This window comes from Anabas testudineus, chromosome 15, assembly GCF_900324465.2.
Source record: "Anabas testudineus chromosome 15, fAnaTes1.2, whole genome shotgun sequence".
In the NCBI taxonomy this organism is placed as follows: Eukaryota; Metazoa; Chordata; class Actinopteri; order Anabantiformes; family Anabantidae; genus Anabas; species Anabas testudineus.
The window spans coordinates 16,081,414-16,099,801 of record NC_046624.1 but is presented as its reverse complement, the minus strand read 5'-3'; the positions used below and the strand labels follow the sequence as shown (position 1 = coordinate 16,099,801).

The 18,388-nt window shown below is 37.9% G+C and overlaps 2 protein-coding genes across 5 annotated transcripts in view; one reads left to right on the top strand and one right to left on the bottom strand.

The window, feature by feature from the left end:
- Window positions 1–4,759, top strand: part of kcnh1a (potassium voltage-gated channel, subfamily H (eag-related), member 1a) — a 30,837-nt gene extending 26,078 nt beyond the window's left edge. For all 4 annotated transcript variants that reach the window (XM_026356786.1, XM_026356784.1, XM_026356785.1 and 1 more), the window contains one exon: window positions 307–4,759. In XM_026356786.1, coding sequence (XP_026212571.1) covers window positions 307–1,173 — 867 coding nt within the window. In that variant the 3' untranslated portion in view covers window positions 1,174–4,759. The remainder of the gene's footprint in view (window positions 1–306) is intronic.
- A 958-nt stretch (window positions 4,760–5,717) lies between these two features.
- hhat (hedgehog acyltransferase) lies at window positions 5,718–18,197 on the bottom strand. The gene is made up of 12 exons (XM_026353724.1): window positions 18,049–18,197; window positions 17,174–17,311; window positions 17,025–17,089; window positions 16,776–16,889; window positions 16,484–16,678; window positions 15,457–15,669; window positions 14,640–14,817; window positions 14,024–14,174; window positions 13,046–13,081; window positions 10,282–10,483; window positions 9,595–9,739; window positions 5,718–6,438 (listed from the first exon to the last, which is right to left on the bottom strand). Exons 2-12 carry the CDS (start codon window positions 17,292–17,294, stop codon window positions 6,353–6,355), a joined length of 1,506 nt encoding a protein of 501 aa, XP_026209509.1. The 5' UTR covers window positions 17,295–17,311; window positions 18,049–18,197; the 3' UTR covers window positions 5,718–6,352.
- Between the last annotated feature and the right edge of the window lie 191 nt (window positions 18,198–18,388).

Here is an 18,388-nt window from a genome sequence, read left to right as displayed (position 1 = left end):
AGAGACAAAACGGTAACATGTGTTTGCTGCTGGGACAAATGCTTAAAAACAGTGTGTTTTCATCCACTGAAGCCAGAGGCATAATATGAACTTTCCCTCCATGTCATGGGAATAGTCTCTTTAAGGTGACATTTATAAAGGACACACATTTACAAACACTGTCAGTCTTCCTCACAAAGACATTTATATGTCTTTTGTTTACTTTTAACCAGCCTTGGAAATGAGGCATTACATTATAAATATGCTTATTTTCTGTCGAATGCTTTAATTGTGTATTACTCATAAGAACTTTAAATTATCTTGTAGATTGTCTTCCGAAAGATCAGTGATGTAAAACGAGAGGAAGAGGAGCGACAGAGGCGTAAAAATGAAGCCCCTCTGAACCTGCCCCCTGATCACCCGGTACGTAAACTCTTCCAGCGCTTTCGACAGCAGAAGGAAGCTCGCATGGCTGAGAAGACGGAGCTGGATGAACACGATATCGAGAAAGGTCCTATGTATGTGGACATCCCAGTAGCTAAAACGCCAATTACAACTACCAGCATTGTCACAGTAACTGAAAGCCCAGCAACACCCTCCTCTTCGACTCCTTCATCTTCATCACCCCCCAACTGCACTCCATCAGACAAGGTGAAGCTGCAGGTGCCATCTCCTATTTCTTTGGTAGGAGGCCGGCCTGCTGAACCAGTTAAAGTCAAAGGCTGGGGTCGCTTCAAGGAGTCCATGGCCAAAGCTGACAACTGGAACAAAGTGTCCAAAGCTGAATCCATGGAGACTTTACCTGAGCGGACAAAGGCGCATGACTCCCAGGTGTCTCTAAAGAAGACAGACTCATGTGACAGTGGTATCACCAAAAGTGACCTGCGCCTGGACAAAGTCGGTGACTTCCGCACGACGCCCCAGGATCGCAGTCCTGTCCAGCCTCCCGATACCAGGCACACCTTCTACCCCATCCCAGAGCAAACTCTTCAGGCCTCACTTCAGGAGCTCAAGCTGGAGCTGAAGGACGACCTCAAGAACCTGAACGTTCGAATGTCCAGCCTGGAGGCACAACTCTCAGAAGCACTTCAACTCCTCAAATCGAGGAAATCGAGTGCTGGTTCACCGCAGCCTCTTTTTGATATTTCTAGACCAGCCTCACCCGAACTGGATAAAGAGGACATCTTCTCTTGAAAGACGGAGGAATCATCAGGCAATAGTCAACTGTGAACTCAGCTGGAATCCAGTAATATCCAGATTACTTGGATAGCTGAGGCTGCACTGGGAAGAGTGTTTAGATTAGGCAACACGTGGTCTTTATGATGCACCAGCCTTTATCGTAGGTGTTTACCTATTTCTGACTAGAGATTGTCATGTTGAGAAGTCGAGATTGCAGCCCAGATTTTGGTGTTGTAACACTGAACACCAACGTTTGTACATATGTTTGATTTATTTCTCCATTGCACTGTAATGGAAAAATAGCTTGAGCGGTTTGATATTAACTTGGGCCCAAAACCTGTTTGGATTTTTGGGTCTCAACAGAACAGCTTCTCTGTTGGAGTGCCCGACAGAATGAACAGCATGAACTACTGGTTTCTTACTGAATCAATTGTGTATGATTCTTTGCATGTCACATAAAGTAGACGTGTGCCTCAAGCCGCCGATTGTGCATATTTCATTAACTGAGGTTGCATGGTGAGGCATTTGCTTTATTTTCACAGCGACTGTGAAAAAGATGTTGAATCAGACTAATATCCTTCAGCAATGGATGAACTCTTATTGTGTCAGCTGCCAGGATCATTATGAATTATACAACACATAACTCCGGCCAAGCAATCTGATATTGAAAAACATCTCTCAGCAGAGCTTAATAATTTCAATAAGTCACAGATAAATCTGCTTGATGGGAAATGAATGCTGTGTGAACAACAAGGACAGCAATGAGCCGGTTTTCCATCTTTCCTGATCTGAAGTGATGTATTTCTGATTCGTATGTAATGTAAACAGTACAGCCACATACTGTATTCACATGACACACTTCCTAAATGCTCCTCCACCTAACTAGGAGACAACCATCACCACCAGGCCATGACACCTTGAACAACACAATACATTAATGAATTTATTTACATTATCCATTAACCTACAGAATATTTTCTTGCCTGTTACACTACCATTCAAAGGTTTGTGGGCACTTCCACTTCCAGTTTTCCTGTTTTTGAATGGAAAAACTGTATTTATTTATTTTTTTGTCAATTAAAAAATCTTTGTTATAAATGATCAACTGGAAATGACTTATCAGCAATCTTCCAGTAGCATGTTGTATTTGCTAATGACAGTTGATCCATTTAAGTCTTGTTGATCACAGCTCACAGAGCTTAATCCAAAAAGTAAATAATTACATAATTTCATGTACAGTAATGGTGTAATTTTATCACTAAAATTAATTACACAAGCTAATTTTAGTTTGACTTAGATGGAACTCTTACATATTTATTTAATCTTCAGATGAACTGAAATACACCAGGGAAATCCCATCATCCTACTTGTTTTTAATTTCACTACTTTACATTTTAACTCAATTTACTCACCAGAACCAAAAACACACAGTAACAAATTAGATAATTAAAATACTCAAACTATATACTCTACTTCCTCCTGGCACCTAATAATCTGTGGTCAGTTTTACAGCATATCGATGTAAACGAATGCACACATGCAATCACTGTACTGTATTGTGGACCAGGAGGAGCAGGGAAGAGTGAGAAAACGGGGAGAAAATACGCTTTAGAGCAGGTGAGTGGTTACTGAAATCATCTATTTGTTACAGAACCCCTAAAAAGTACAAAGAAAAATATGCATCAACTATCAAGTAAAGCAGAACCATGCGTTCTTGTGTCGAGCAATAAATATGCATATCTATGAATAATGTAAGAAAGTCTAGTGACTCATTTTGAAATAATCTGTTTTTGCAGTTTTGTAGATTGATCAGTTTTTGTGGCTTGCTGATGAAGTCACAGAAACATTAAATGGAATTAGTATTTATATATAATTTATATTAAGAGTAGTTATACTTGTATTTCCAAAAGAAGTCATTGTTTCAAACTGTAGCCCAGAACTTAAAAGTAATTGCAGGTTTACCTCTAGCAGGAGCTTGATTTGATATTTACTATACAGTAAAATTATTCTTTTGTGTGGCAAAAATGACATTATACTATATTATTTATTATTCACATGGATAATTTATGTTCCCCTTCATGTCTTCTCTCTTCTGAAGACAAAAAACAAGATGAGAAAGGCACAGCTGAGATGAAAGACACTGGAGTTTTCTTCTCCAACACATTTTGCGGCCTCCATTTCCATCAAAAATTCAGATTACTAAAAATACATGGACATGCCATCACCGAAGTGAGAACTTGTTTGACTTAAAGCCAGTGTTTACGGCTCTCTGAGAGATGGAGAAAGCACAAAAAATCATCACGCTATGACCTCACTATTACAGAGGATTCATAAAGCTGCTGCTTACTCATATTTAGCAGATCAGTAGTAATCAAAAGAAGCAAAAATGAAGCCTGACAGAGTCACTCAGGACTTAATGGAAGGTCTGAAAATGAAGTAATGGCAGAATCTTCATGTAGTAAAGAAATACATCTTAACATATCTGACGATAGGTTCAAAACTACAAACAAGTTTCATAAAAAGTGATTAAAGTATTACACTATGATTTATTCAGCTATTGTGATTAAGACTTTGTGGAGATTTAATTAATGTAGCTGTGACTTTGGATTTATCTTAACACAATAAAAAACAGAAGACAGGAGGTGCGTGAAGACCCAACACTTTTATTTATTTTTTTTATTTTACCCCCAACATACATGAACAGACTAAATTTCTTCTCAGAACCACGAGAAGTGGTGTGTGTGTGTGTGTGTGTGTTATGATAGGAAATCATCACTGACCACTACATGTATCACAGTAAACAAATTAAAAGCTGGGCCACTTTCATGACATTTATTACGTGGTTTAATGCTGATTTTCTTCAACACAATGTGCAAATGAATAACATCAATTTTCAAACACAACAACAAACATTTGGCATGTGGCGGGTACTTTTACTACTCAGGAGGCTAAATGTATTTGCAGTACTAAAACAGATGCACTCTCAAATTCAGAGATGAGCTCCTTGAAAGGACATTTAGTTCTGTGCTGTAAAATATGGACTAGCTACCCAGTGAAAAGTACTTTCAGAGGATCGCGTCATTACATTTGCATATTGCATTTTAATAATATTTGTAATTTCCTTTGATTGCTACTGAGAAGCATGCAACACTGTGCCTTCATAATATAGCCCCATGCTCCTTGCAGCAAGAAAAGCAGTGTTAAATATCCAAATTACTGTTGCTCCTTTGAAATGATTTGAACACAGAACTATTTTTGTGGTCAGCTCTAGAAAGCTGCCAAGTTATAAAACCCTACACACATTGTATACATATATGCACAAATGATATTGCAATGTTTAGATTCTTAATAAAGAGCAAAGTTTGAATTTAGTGTTTGGTTTATGTAATATGCACATGCCTCTACGTTCACACGTAATGTGATGAAAAATGTAACTATTTCAAGCACAATGGGATCTCTTTGTTATGAATTATGACATACTGTACTATTCAGAATAAATATTTTATACATACTGTAGCCTGTCTGTTCTTGTCTTCGAGTTTCAGCACTCCTCTTAGTTTTAAGGGCACGTCTCAATGAAAGTGCAACTCAGTAGGTGTATTCTCCTGCTGATCTTCTTACGTCTCATAAACTCTGTTTCTGCACATTTAAGAGGATTCCTCACTGACCCCCTGCTCACACTGATCCTACTTAATGCCACAGATGTGATAATCCCAAAACATTAACTAATGGAGTCAGAACAACAGATTCAAGATCACACAGTACCTGTATTATTTATTAGCTTGTATTATAAGCCTGTCTATTTAATGATTTAGAAACTAAACACACAATCCTAGAAAAAAATCAATTGTTGCTGAAGGACAAACAGCAACAGCATCTATAACTTCTATAAAATTCAGTCATTCATAAACTAATCTTCAGGGACGTCATACCTTGGTTGATTTTCTTATTGTGCACAGTGAATAGTAAGAAGTTTGGATTATTTTTGCAACATCGCACTTTAAAAGCTCAAAAGACGACGCAAAGATTCAGAGATGTGTTTTGAAGAAGCTTGATCATGAAGTTTGCCTTAAAAAAAACTTATGACAGACGATAAAAAAAGCCTTTCTTACTGAATAACAGTACAGAGGAAATCATTAAATGTGATCTGAAATTAATTAAAATGGTGTTATGGCATATCATGATATGTAGAAACATGAGCACTGGACTTTATTTTTAGTCTCACATAAGGCAAGTCAGTTGTATTTATATATCCTAATATCACAGAGTTGTCCCAAGAGATTTTCCACTGTGTGTAGCATGCAGCAAAACTTCCAAACAATCCTTGAATTTGAAAATACTCCAACAAATACTTAATTGACCCCCATAAGTGTTAAATAGGAGTGAATTGACCTGAGGCTGAATGCTACAGACAAACTGAGGATGACAGATAGTACTGAGTGACTTTCATTATATTTATTGACAATAATGAATAAAAAAAATGAATTAAAATATGAAATAACATCAGACTTACAAAAATACTTAGAATGTATGAAGAATTGTCAAACTTAAAATGAGGCTGTTTTAATACTTTTGTACTATTTATTATTGTATCATCACAACACAGCACGCATTAAGCAATGCATCTACTAATATTACTGTCATTCTACTTTACAAAAGGACTTCTGCTTAGTGTTTTCTTCGTCTTTTGTGCCTGTTGTCAATCTCTCAATCCACAAATTCTTTCATGACAAACGAAATGTTTACGAGGGTAAACATGAAAATAAGATTTCTTACTGCACCTCAGAGCAACAGCCTATCGGAATCCTGTAGCCAAGACAGATTCAGGGCAAAAGCTTATTTTACATGTTCTTACAGTAACAGTAATTCAGCTGCTATTGAATTTACTACAGAACATTCATTGTATTACAGTATGTGTGCACTTAATATGTCCACAAAATACAAAAACTCTCTGCTTAGAAGAGAATCAACGCTGATCTTGTATTTTCTAGCTTACTGATAGATTTTGCCAAGTCCTGCAGCTTATGGAAAGCGGCTGTTCAGCTGCACTTCAGCCAAGTTTGGACCACTCCAGTGGCTTTGAGCCAGGATCGCCACAGAGACGCTGGCTGGTGAGGACAAGGTGCTATACTCAGCAGGTTCTTCTGGTCGTCCGATAGCAGGGATTGTCACTCTGATACAAAGTCAAGGTGACTCATGGTGGGTGAGAAGTCCACTTAAGTCCAACCTGAGCAAAGCAGTAGAGGAAAGCCAGCATGGGTGGGGCAATGGTAGACCAACCTGAAATAAAAAGAAAACCAATACACTCATCTATTTTATCTGTAACATGATATTAATTTAAAAAAAAAATTCTAAATAAGGATTAATTAATAATTTCACTGCAGTTTTATTTGAATTCTTTTGTGAGAGTAACACAGGAAGAGTTTGGTCAGCTCTCTCTGCTGAACTCGCTGCACTATGTTGTGTTATGGTTTTTCTCTTTTTCTATTTATAGCTGCTTCTTAGAGGTTCGAGCAGGCAGGTAAGGACAGCTGTCTGCACCTCCTCCCCAACTGGCTGGGCTCCAGATTATCTCACTAACCTGCACCTGCACCCACAATGCTTTTCAATAGTCTATTCTTTTCTATTCATGTCAAAATCTAATTCACACACAAATGTGCTTTATGCACAGCTGTACTGCCAGTTTCCTGTCTGTGGAAGAGAAAGGTTACATTGGCTAGATGCTAGAAAAGTCATATTTTGGTGGTAAATATTTTCATGGTCATTTTGTGTAGTCTGAACTACAGAAAACATTAGCTAGTTGCTAAGTTGCGTGTGTGCCAAGACTCCCTAGTGTTTGTCTTTGCAGGTATATGCATTTCATTAACGCCCTCAGTGTGATATTTATTCTTCAACCAGCCATCCAACTTCTGCTGTGACATACTTTAAACTCTGAATAAAAAAAAAAACAACCACACTGTCAAAATATGAGTAACCTTTCACCAGAACTGAGAAATGTGTTTGATCTACTTGTAACTTTAGAAGCAGTTGTTTGTAGACTCTGCCATAATGAAGAAATTAAACCTGCAGATCTAATTACTAAGTCTTGGCAAAGAGATGAAGAGTGGAAAAAATAAATTAATACCCTATTTCCTTCAGTTGCATGATACTATGGCTCTAATCAGCCAGTCCTGCAATTATACCACAGTTTCTTTTGCCAGTTGATTAACAGGGTCCTTCACATTCAAATAATGTGAAAAGGCCACTTGCAGGGAGCCAACTCAAAACTAAATATAAATCTGATTAGTGATCAGAAGGATCGTGCTTCTCGCTAAAGGAGAAACTGATTTTAGCGCCAACGTTAGTCTTCTCAGGATGCATGTCAATAGAAATATTCAATTCAATTCAATTCAATTTTATTTGTAGAGCGCTTTTTACAATTGACATTGTCACAAAACTACTGCACAAAAAATAATTATCCACACACACAATAAAATCTTATTCTCATTTTTTTTTAACTGTGGTGTGAACAGGTTTGTATTGTATAAAAAAAACTACTGTCATGACAAGTGACATGTCACACTTGTACATGATTTGATAATTAGTCAATAATATGTCTAAGGTTGTTCACAGCCTCACCTTTTTTATACTTATATGTGTTGAAAATGTTAAGTATATTCAGAATTTAAAAAAAAAAAATGAAGAAGAAATCTACTGCTTTATCATATCAAAAAAAAATTCTACTCTATATCCCTAGTGGGTGGCAAATGGAGAGAACACACATACACATGCAAGAAGATACTTTAAACGTCCTAAATCAATACATACAGCTATATACAATCAATAGCTACAATTATTTTAGGAATTTATCTTTGCACATATCACCAGAGAGGTGAGATTTCAATTATAACATTGCTTGCAACAGTAAAAATCCCAGACAGGTTGATTTAAAAGCGCTGATCTCATGTTAATGAACTCCCCCTGGTTCAATGTGCAGACCCATGCAGAGACATTGAATGGCTTTAGGCATTTGTCAGATCAATTACAATTCATTTTACAGCACAAAAACACAAGTACACAGTGAAAACAGCAAATTATGGTTTATTCAATGGTTATTTTAAAGATTTTAAGTGTCAGGCACGTTCTGTCTATTTTTAGCATTTTAATGGTCCAAATGAATTACCGTAAAAGCAAACTGAGATTCTCAACCTACTGTCTAGTTCTTACTCTGAATAATTCACACCAGAAATGGCTTCTTCAAACACCATGTTCTTATTTTTAGGGTCCTCTTAACTTATTCACACTAAGTCTACAGTATTGTGTATATGAAAGAGGTCAGGAGTGCTAGAGGGCGTAATGTTATGCACCATTTACTGCGTGTCTGTCACAGTAAAGCTTAACTGGAATTTTACTGTTGTTCGAGCTGCTTAAACTCAACTTTGTGACATAATCCAAAGAGAGCATGGCGTAGTTTGGAGAAAAGGATAAAACAGACAGTAGGGAATAGAAACTGTGAGAAACACAATGTACTTTCTTTTTATGGCATAAAGCTCTGACAGTATGAACTACCTGCTCAGCAACAAACAGCAGATGCACAAAGTTTGCAACTAGCAAGTTAAGGTAGTGGAGCATTTAATAGCTAGAGAGTTCCCTCTGTAGTTTGTAAGGAAAAAGAGGGACTTGCATGGTGAATAAATATTGAATTACATTGGTTGAGTAGCCAGAGGAGCAACTTCAAATAAATGCTAATGTTGCTCCATGTCTGCTAAATGCGTTAACAACTGTTTGCTATTATATAAGACTGGTGGAAATTGTATAATATAATGTCAATATTGTGTTCACAGCTTGTTTTGCTGCCCCTGAGAGAAAAAAATGCTGCTTTAAAAATAAGTAAGCATTTTAATTTAGCATTAATTAACACAGCTTATTAATAAATTATACAACTGCTGGTGTATCAACACTGAGCTGAGTTCTCAGCACTGACTCTGCGCCCGGCCCATCAGCGAGTGCTGCTCAGAGAGCTTATCATGTTTAGACAGGCTTTAGAAGGGCCTGCCATTTTGCTTTAGGTACCAAATGAGCCAAATAAAGACACAAAATAGGGACTGGCAGAACCGTGAAGCAGATGTCTCTCTCTTTGGGAGAGTTTGTTCATGCAGATGTATAAAATGCCCTACTATGACAACACAATACTGACAACACAGCTCTATATACAGAGCTACTAAGTAATCATTAATAGTTATGTGAGCAGACCAAACTGTTGCTTGATACTATCCTCCATCTCCACTGGAGGAGAGTGTCTGTTGACCTACAATTCAACTAAACTGTCAATTAAAAGACTACATGACTGATGCTCCTTGCTGGAAACAAATGTATATGAAATGCCAGCAACACAATCCTGCAAAAATAACGATACACACCAAACCCAGAGCGTGAGTGTCATGGAAGGCAATTTACCTTGAACGAAGACCCGCTTCCAGAAGATTCTGGCAACATGTATTCCCCCAAGGAACACTAGATTAGAGAGGATGAGCATGGCAGTGGAGAAAGCTGAGAGAAAGGCAACGCAACGTCTTTTCATTGCTGGAGAGAGGTTCTGCTCCTGGGAAATCAGTAATAAATAGTTAAACTGGAGGGGACCCATAAGAGATTTTTCATCATAAATCACTAAAAACAAAGAACAGCAGGGCGCCTAGCACTAATGAACTGTGTGACCATCAACTGATGGTATTACACAATAAACCATCAGAGTTTATTACTACTTAGAAAACATGAACCTACAACTAGAGGCCAGAGGCCAGAGGACCAAGAATAGCCTGAATGTCTCCCTTGTTAATGTGCTGAAAACAGACTTTACTCACATCACCTCACATTACTGCTGAGTCCTAACGGTACATGTACGTTAGATGTGAGAAAAATTCAACTAATTTGTTTCTGATCTGTAGTGTTTAGCAGCTCCAGGTATTTATTTATTTTTATTAAATCAGATTAAATGACCCCTTTTTGTGGTTACAGTAAGGATGTCTTCACACATTTAACTAAACATACAACACACAGAACGACCAGAGAATCATATCTGTATAAACTTTGATTCTCTTTTAGGCTAACGTTCTTACACTGTCAGAGGTAAATGCTTTGACTTACAACAATAGTGTGAATGAAGGATGACGCAAAGAGAGACTTCAGTCCATTTTCCACCAGAACACCAGCCCAATTCATCAGGGCCCAGTACTGCAAGTAGTCATGTCCACCATGCCAGAGGCAGACGAACCCAAACGCAAGGCCAGTTGACAAGATTTTGTAAAGAGGACCGTGCTGTGAACCTCCCACGGGCACGTAGATGTATCTGAAACGTGAGTACATATGATAAAAAAAATAACTATTTTGATGGTCAAAGAGTGATTTAATTCTTTTCATCGTGTTTTTTGAAATACTGCAGCCAATGAACATCAGTTCAGATGTAAAACAAAGGTGGGTTTAAACTTGCACCACACTCCAACCGTGTATTGCAAAGAACACCTGTCACAAAAGTTACCATGTCATGTTCAATTAATAATTTAAATTAATTAACTAAACTGGACTAACGATTTGTGCAAAATCAGATAAACTCAATCCAGCAACACTGATAACAATCCTGCAACTTGGTTTACGATTCCAAAGGGGTTTCTGTGACTCCCACAAACCCACGTAATGAAATAGACTTTTTTCATGACTTTAATTGGCTCTACCTGACTTCAACATTTTAATTCACAAATGAAAGGCACAGTTAATGGAATTTATCAAACAGCAAATATCTACCCATACAAAGTCGTGTCATTTTTGCAGTGTTTTGAATTAGATTGCGCTGTATGCTGTATAAAAATAGCAGCTCTATACATATGAAATAGCCCACTTGATTATTATCCTGACAATCAGTACGTGAATGTTGTGCATCTCATGAAGAAAATTGACCTGATATATTGTGAGAAGCTCGTCTCTCCCAGAGGTGCAGAGAGTCTCAACATGCCACATCACTCGAACACACTTAGAAACAAACATCACATTCTGTCTAACATTGCTGAGCTGGGAACTAATTATCTCAACGATTCTGTGGTTAATCAATGTTCCTGAAAGACGAGCCAGCATTTTCTAAGCTTTAAATAGGACGGCCAGCTTGGACATATTGGAGGATGAAAGTAGGTGCAAAAACAGATGGAGAGATACAGAGGAGTGTTCGAGCCAGAGGAGCTGAATACCCAAACATACTGAATTTCAATACATCCATTTAAATTATTCAGGTCTAGATTGATCCTAAACAGATGTTAATTAACATATCATAATTTAGCAATATACAATAATGCCAGACTAATGAATGTGTTATGTAACATGGTGCACACAACATGCAGGTTTCATAGACTGATTACAGGATGGAGACAGGCTGGCAACTACTATTGATGGTTCTTGAGCTGTCAGAGACATACAGCGTTTTTGATCTTTCTTGTTTTATGTGCAATCAGAACCAAATTTAAATGCTAACCCCCCATCTAACCCAATCCACACCCCCGTGTATTTATTTACAACTAATATTCAAATTAAACACTCCTCCTCAAATGTACTGTGGCTGCAATAACTCCATTAAACAACCAGTAAGAGCTCTTTTGTTGGCCGTTAACTGTACGTGGGTGAAGCACAAAAAAACCTGAGGCACAGTGGCATACGGGCAGGGAAAGCGTAATGGAATGGCAAAGAATGAGGCACTTTGCTGCCCAAGGGGAGGGGGTGTCAGTGAGTCATGTAGAGCACATCATTTAACACCTATGCACTCATCTAGTGCTCTTCAGACAATCTGAACTGAATTTCAAAACTGCATTAAAACCTCTTTAAAAGCACTTTCTCAGGAAGGAATGTCGGGGCATTGTGTCATTGGTATCATTTTGCATCTGCAGCAGGATAATTGCAAGTGATGCCATTAAGCAGGAGAAAACAATTTCCAACACACACGGATTAAAATGGAAACTTACATTTGCAATTTAAATTCAGAGATCTTTGGCGATTAAATATGAGCCACTTTAAAAGTCTGATACGCCATATTTCATTTTAAGCTCATCTGTAACATCTGACAAGAGCTGTGCATGCACATCATACATGTCAAACAACAGAACACGACAGTCAACACAAACACTAATTAGCAAACAACAACCAGAACATGGGAACATTTTCACAGAATATTAGTGTGAGTGTGTACTCTGACAACCGTGCAACTGTAATGTTTCCTTAATGCAGCAACCCGCTCCTATGAAGTGGACCATAAACTCCCAACAGGCTGCATTCAGCCGAGTGTGCATCATTAAAAGCAGACAAACTAATAATGTGCGTTGTCCAAAGTACAAGCGAGCAAACACATAATACTCCCATTATGTATGCACATATTAAACAAGGAGGCATTTCTCCAGGGTGCAGGACCAGTAACACAACAGAAGAACTATTCACCAACAACATGCAACCTCATAATCATGAGAAAGCCTAAATGCAAATGCAGCATCCTTGTCCATTATCACGATACACATGGGCAGGCAGCTGGAGAATGGCAGCTTTTTTTAAAAGGATATTCAACTTAAAATTTAATGCCCCATAGGAAATGAGCTATTTACAGTAAGTGTGCAATAAATAACAGATACAGTACAACATCACACATGCTGTGTAACAGTATAAGGCAATAGAAACTATAGATAGTTATTCAATTATGTAAATAAATAGACAATTAAATAGTTAAATAAAAAAAATCTATATAAATAGATGGACAGGTACAGTAGAAAGTTAGATTGACATTCCAATACAAGAGCTCTTATTTGATTTAGATGACATTTCACATTTTAGTGAGTAATAACATCAGAATTAATCTGTCCACCACTCATGAAGTGCCTCTTACCTGATGAGCCATCGATACAGACCTTCATCAAAGTGCCTGAGAGTGAACACAAAAAAAAAAAAAAAGAAAAAAAAAGGTACATTTGAGTCACAAATTTACATAATAAGAGTGAGTGAGAAACACCTGAGCACTGGGCTTTGTATATACCACAGCATGAGCACAATGTATGAGAAATGTGTCTTTGTCATTAAGAAGATTGGAAAAAGTGTTTTATATCTCTCTGTCTATAAAACTGGAGCTGTTTAGTTAGTGATGTCTGTTGACAGCTTTATGCATTCCATCAATGCTGTCAACAGTGACCAGCTCAGCACACACAGACTGGATTGAAGTGCATCAGTGTCAGCACATTGGTCAATTGAGTCTGCAGCCAGTGCTTTTACTGCTGCATCCTTCAATCTCAACTTCAAGTTTTCTAAAATTAAAATAGTGTTCATTACATTTAGGAACACAGTGATATTGGTGTGAGAAGAAAAAACTCAATGTGACGTGTGTGTGACAACAAACCGATACCAAATGAGGACAGAGTCTGAAAAATAAAGCATCTGTTTTATGCTACGGCATGACTGCATCCTCGTACGTGTAATATAGCCATACTGGAAACTGTCATTTTCCCTTTCAAAGTCTAATTAGCTTTCTATTCATCATGTACTGTAGATGTGCTTTGATTTGTTTCATGATGCTTCGACAATTTATTTTTTTATTGCAGAAATAAATGAATACATTGACATTCAAATAAACAATTGGTCCCATTAAAAAAATATATTTTTGCTTCAGACTGAAAGAATTATATAATGTTCCTGGTGCGAAGGTGACCTGTTTGCAATTAATGGCAGAAGATGAAACAAGTTACTGTGCCCAGTCTGAATCTGATTGCTAAGTAAGAAGAATTTAAAGCACATGACATTAAATTTGCCTTATCCTCAATGATACAATACCATGCTAGCCTCTTTTCAAGCCCCTGAAGTGTGTGATCTTTACCTCCACATCCCTGTGAAACTGTAGGTGATGCTGACACAACGAGGAAGCTTTGGGGGAACTAGCTTATCCAAAGTGGCAAGCACAGACGAAAGGCCAAACAGAACCAAATACTTCACATAGAAGAACTGGACAAGGGCCAAGGCAAGACCACCTGTGATGGGGGTAGGGGTGCTTAGATTAGCATCTTAATTATTATAAGGTTTATAAAAGATAAATCTCCTATGTCTATAATCACTTATGGCAACTAGGGGGCAGACACGACAGGGGTGGGAAAGCAAATGATTGAATGAATTAGAGATACCACACAGCCCAACAGCTAAAAAACTATCCCTGGGTAAAAAACTGTGACAGACAGAAAAGGGCTGTAAAAAGGTCATTTACATTTAATTGGTCTAGTACATAAGTAAATAAATGAATGTGTCAAATGATAATAATAATAATAATAATGGCATATATACAAAATAACTGGATTAATTAGAGTTCTAATGGAGTTTTAGAAGTAAGCGTGTTCGATGTGTGTTTGAAGTGCCAGCGAAACTGAATATTTACACATAAAACAACTTTACAGTTATAGTTATTAGGGCTCATAATAAGAAAGTACTGAATAAAGACTTACCTAAGGCCCAAGGAGGAAGAATTTCTAAATAGGTTTCATTAGACTGGATGGCATGCATGTACATCACATGGATCATGCATTCTGCAATGCACCACCACAGTATGATCCGCCCTGATCTGCGTACCAAGTAACTTAAAGCAGATTCTTCCGTGTCACTGTCCTCATCAGGCCTCTGCATCTGCAAGTGTAGAAAGTGAGAGCGTTGTTAAAGGTCGCCTCTCACTACTCAAGGAACAAAACACATATTGTATGAATATGTGCGCGCAAAGTCTTCTCCAGCACATCCCAAAGATTCTCAGTGGGGTTAAGGTCTGGTCTGGACACTGTGGTGGCCAATTAATGATGTGTCATGAGTAAGTCTGGACTCATCAGCCCACATGACCTTCTTCCATTGGACAGTTCTTCACCCAGTCTTAGTAGTTTCATCAATCTCCCTAGATGTTTTCTTTGCTTGATTCATGCCAATAATTTGACTCTTCTGACATCAACATCTTTTCCACGAACACCAGGAGTCTTCTCACATGGTTGTTTAAGAAAGGAGAGTTAGTTGACCTAGTTGAATCCAGGTGGTGATGGGATATATGAACAGAAGCTAGGTATAGTGGCAGCCAGACATCATTCAGACAGAGGAAATTGTTAAAATAGCTATTGCTCTCCAAATCTGATATGAGCTACTTGAGATTGCCTGCAAATGTACCTGTACTGTACAAGAAACCAGCTTCTGCCTCCTCCAGACAAAAGACAAAGAGGTCATTTTTAACTAACCACAGTTTACTTAGAATAGCCAAGAGCAGGAACAGCCTTTGTTAACGCTTACCTTTTCAATGTAGTCGTTGTATGTGATAATTGGCCCATTGTAGAAAAAAGGATGATAGAAGGTGTAGGAAAACAACCAACAGAGCTGCACAACTCCACCATGGTCTGCAGGGCACCAGCAATGCTCTAAGCTGAAGCTGATGAAGCGCAGACCACAGACAGCAACACTGAAGAGCAGCAGATAGTACTCTTCCTCTGTCTTATACCAGCCTTTCTGTGTAATACAGTGGAAAGCCAATTATTTTTAACACATTCCTGGGAAGTCCTGGCTATATATTTATAGTGAAGGTTAGATAACCTGAAATATGTATTTTGGAATCAGTCTTTATTTAAAATGTAAACACATGTCAAACACTCTTTCCATATAATAATAATATGCTCAAGATGACTTCAATGAGATCTGCTTGACAATATTCAGAAGGTATGCTTTCCAAGTCATGGGTCTGTGGAGATTCTCAGTCACCCAGGTCAGGGTATTTCCAAAAGAGGAAATTTCGAAGGCTGAACGCAGGAGTCAGCTGGATGCAATTGTATGGTTGTGTGTGGGTGAGCACAGAAGATTTTTAGAAGCAAATATCTGTCTATTTCTAACCATTGTGACTGGTGCATGGTTGCTTGGCTGTAACCACGCTTTATGTGTCAGATACTGTGTCTTTAGATCACTTCACTAAAAGTAGTGAAATACTTAAAGCAGAAATAGAAAAGGGAGATTAGTGAAAATCACATTATTGTAGTTTTCCTAAATGTACAATAGTTCAGTTGAGTGGCCAAATGCCTTTCCATGCCCTTAGTATCTTGCGCCCTCTTGTGTCCATTGCAAATATGGCATTTAGTAATAAAACAATTCTCAGTAATTCTCAAAATGTATAGATTTATAGTACCATACGTTACAAGGAACAGGAAATTCAGTATAGCATAGACAAAGACACACATCAAATGGAGCTGCTGGCCCTAATTAACTCTAGTTTTGTAATTCTTGAGTATTTTACCTAGTAAACTATAAGTTTGATCCAGGTGATACAACCCACCTGAATCTCTTGAAGTGGTTGGATGTGAAGTGTGGAGAGCAGCAGCAAGTTACATGCCCAGGAGAGAGCAGGCTTTCTCAGTTGGGCCACTGAAAAGGTGACACCCAGGTACACCAACAGCACACTCACACCTTTAATTCCCAAGAGGCTGCTGGCTGCTAAGAGGCCATATATTGAGAGAGCATGTACCTTAAGCTGTTGGGAACACATAAAGATGTATTGGATTAAAATATCTTCCACCTATAGTAATAGCTACAGTATATTCCTGTATACTGTAAAAGCAGCTTCCAACCTTGGGGTAGAAGATGCTGGTCAATCTTGATATCACGCCATGGCCAATCAGGGTCCACAGTAATGACCTCTTTGCCCAGTAAGTCCATAAACTCCACTCAAAGTCTAATGGATCCTGATAAAAATAACTAGCTTTACCATAAGATTTTAGAGATCACTTAAAGCATGTTAAAAAAAATCCTTTCTATATGGTGTATTTAGGTCCTACTTATTTTAGGCTTTTAATCAGCAATTTCAACATTAAACTTACCCTTTTAAAACCCTTAAGAAGGCCTTTTTCCAACTGGAATTCTCTCTCTAATCCTGCTTCATGCTCTAAGTAAAAAACAAAAAAACAACTTTACCTTTTTCATCTCAATTCACTGAACTGATGTACTGACACCTGCCCATATACCTTACCTTTGGAGAACCTGTGCAATTGGTAGAAGGAGTACAGATGAGAGCCAAAGGACAGCACCCAATAGGCAAGGAGTTCTGTCCATGGCAGGGGTGTCAGCAGGGCCTTTGATTTAGATGTCATCAGGCAAAATTACTGCTCTATGGTGCACATAAAACAGAGAGATTAAGAAACGTGGAACTGTACAGATGGCTTAAAAAAAAAACTCAACTACCTCAACTTTATTATCATATAAAACAATGGTGCTGTATCAGCACCATCATTACGCTGTTATAAGTATCAAAACCAATGTTTATTCTTGGTGTATTCTTTATAATATGACAGCTTTTAAAAAATATTGCAATATATCACCTTTCTTTAAATAACGCAGTATATTGAATTGCAACCCTGCATCATGATACATATATCTTACCAATTAACATCCTTAATTAAACTCAACTGAGTAAAAATAAATTCTATGAAATATACCGGTATTATAATTGTATAGCTTTCAACATCACCAACTGCGGATGCACCGTATCATTATTTAATGACGTCATCATTATGCTATAATTTGATTTTAATTTAATGAGCTCACTGCCGTTGCTAGGTAACGCTGAGCACTGATTGCTGACGTCCATCCACCGTTTGAACGACTAGTTAGCAAACTAGCGTCTGCGGTGACCAAAACAGCTAACGCTACTGTGGGCTTTTTTTAGATTATAATCCATTAAGAGCAGTTAAGGTGCAAGTGCTGCATTAGTTTGATTCATACATTGCTAAGTTAACGTACCTGAAAAGTTGACGGTAAGCTATCCTGTTTGAATGACAGCTAGCGCTAACTAGTTAGCTAATGCTAGCTAGCCTGGCTAAACATTTGAACAAATTGCAGTATTACCGAGTATTGTGCTCATGTCCATTAAGTTGTTAGAAGTCGTAGACTGCACTCTGAGGGTGTTTAGTACTCTGTCAGGCGTCCATGAGTACACTCATGGGTTTCTGAAGACTTCTTCTTTTTCCTTGTTTTATTGTGGCAAACAGCTTTTTGGAGCATGGTCGCCCCCAACTGCGCTGGAGTGGAAGATTCAAGTCCATCAACGAGCTAAGTGAGCTAATAACACCAGTCGTGTGTTATTTTACTAGTGCACTGCTACTTTCTATGAAAAGCTCTACATTCTTGGAAGATCATGTTTTTAAACACAACTTTATTGTGATGCTAATTTTCTTTCTTCTGTTAG

Coding starts and splice junctions, on each gene's coding strand:
- hhat (XM_026353724.1), bottom strand. CDS start 17,294: ATGACATCTAAATCAAAGGCCCTGCTGACACCCCTGCCATGGACAGAA. Junction 15,670..16,483: donor AACCACTTCAAGAGATTCAG/GTGGGTTGTATC, acceptor TGTATTACACAG/AAAGGCTGGTATAAGACAGA. Junction 10,484..13,045: donor CTGTATCGATGGCTCATCAG/GTAAGAGGCACT, acceptor CTCACGTTTCAG/ATACATCTACGTGCCCGTGG.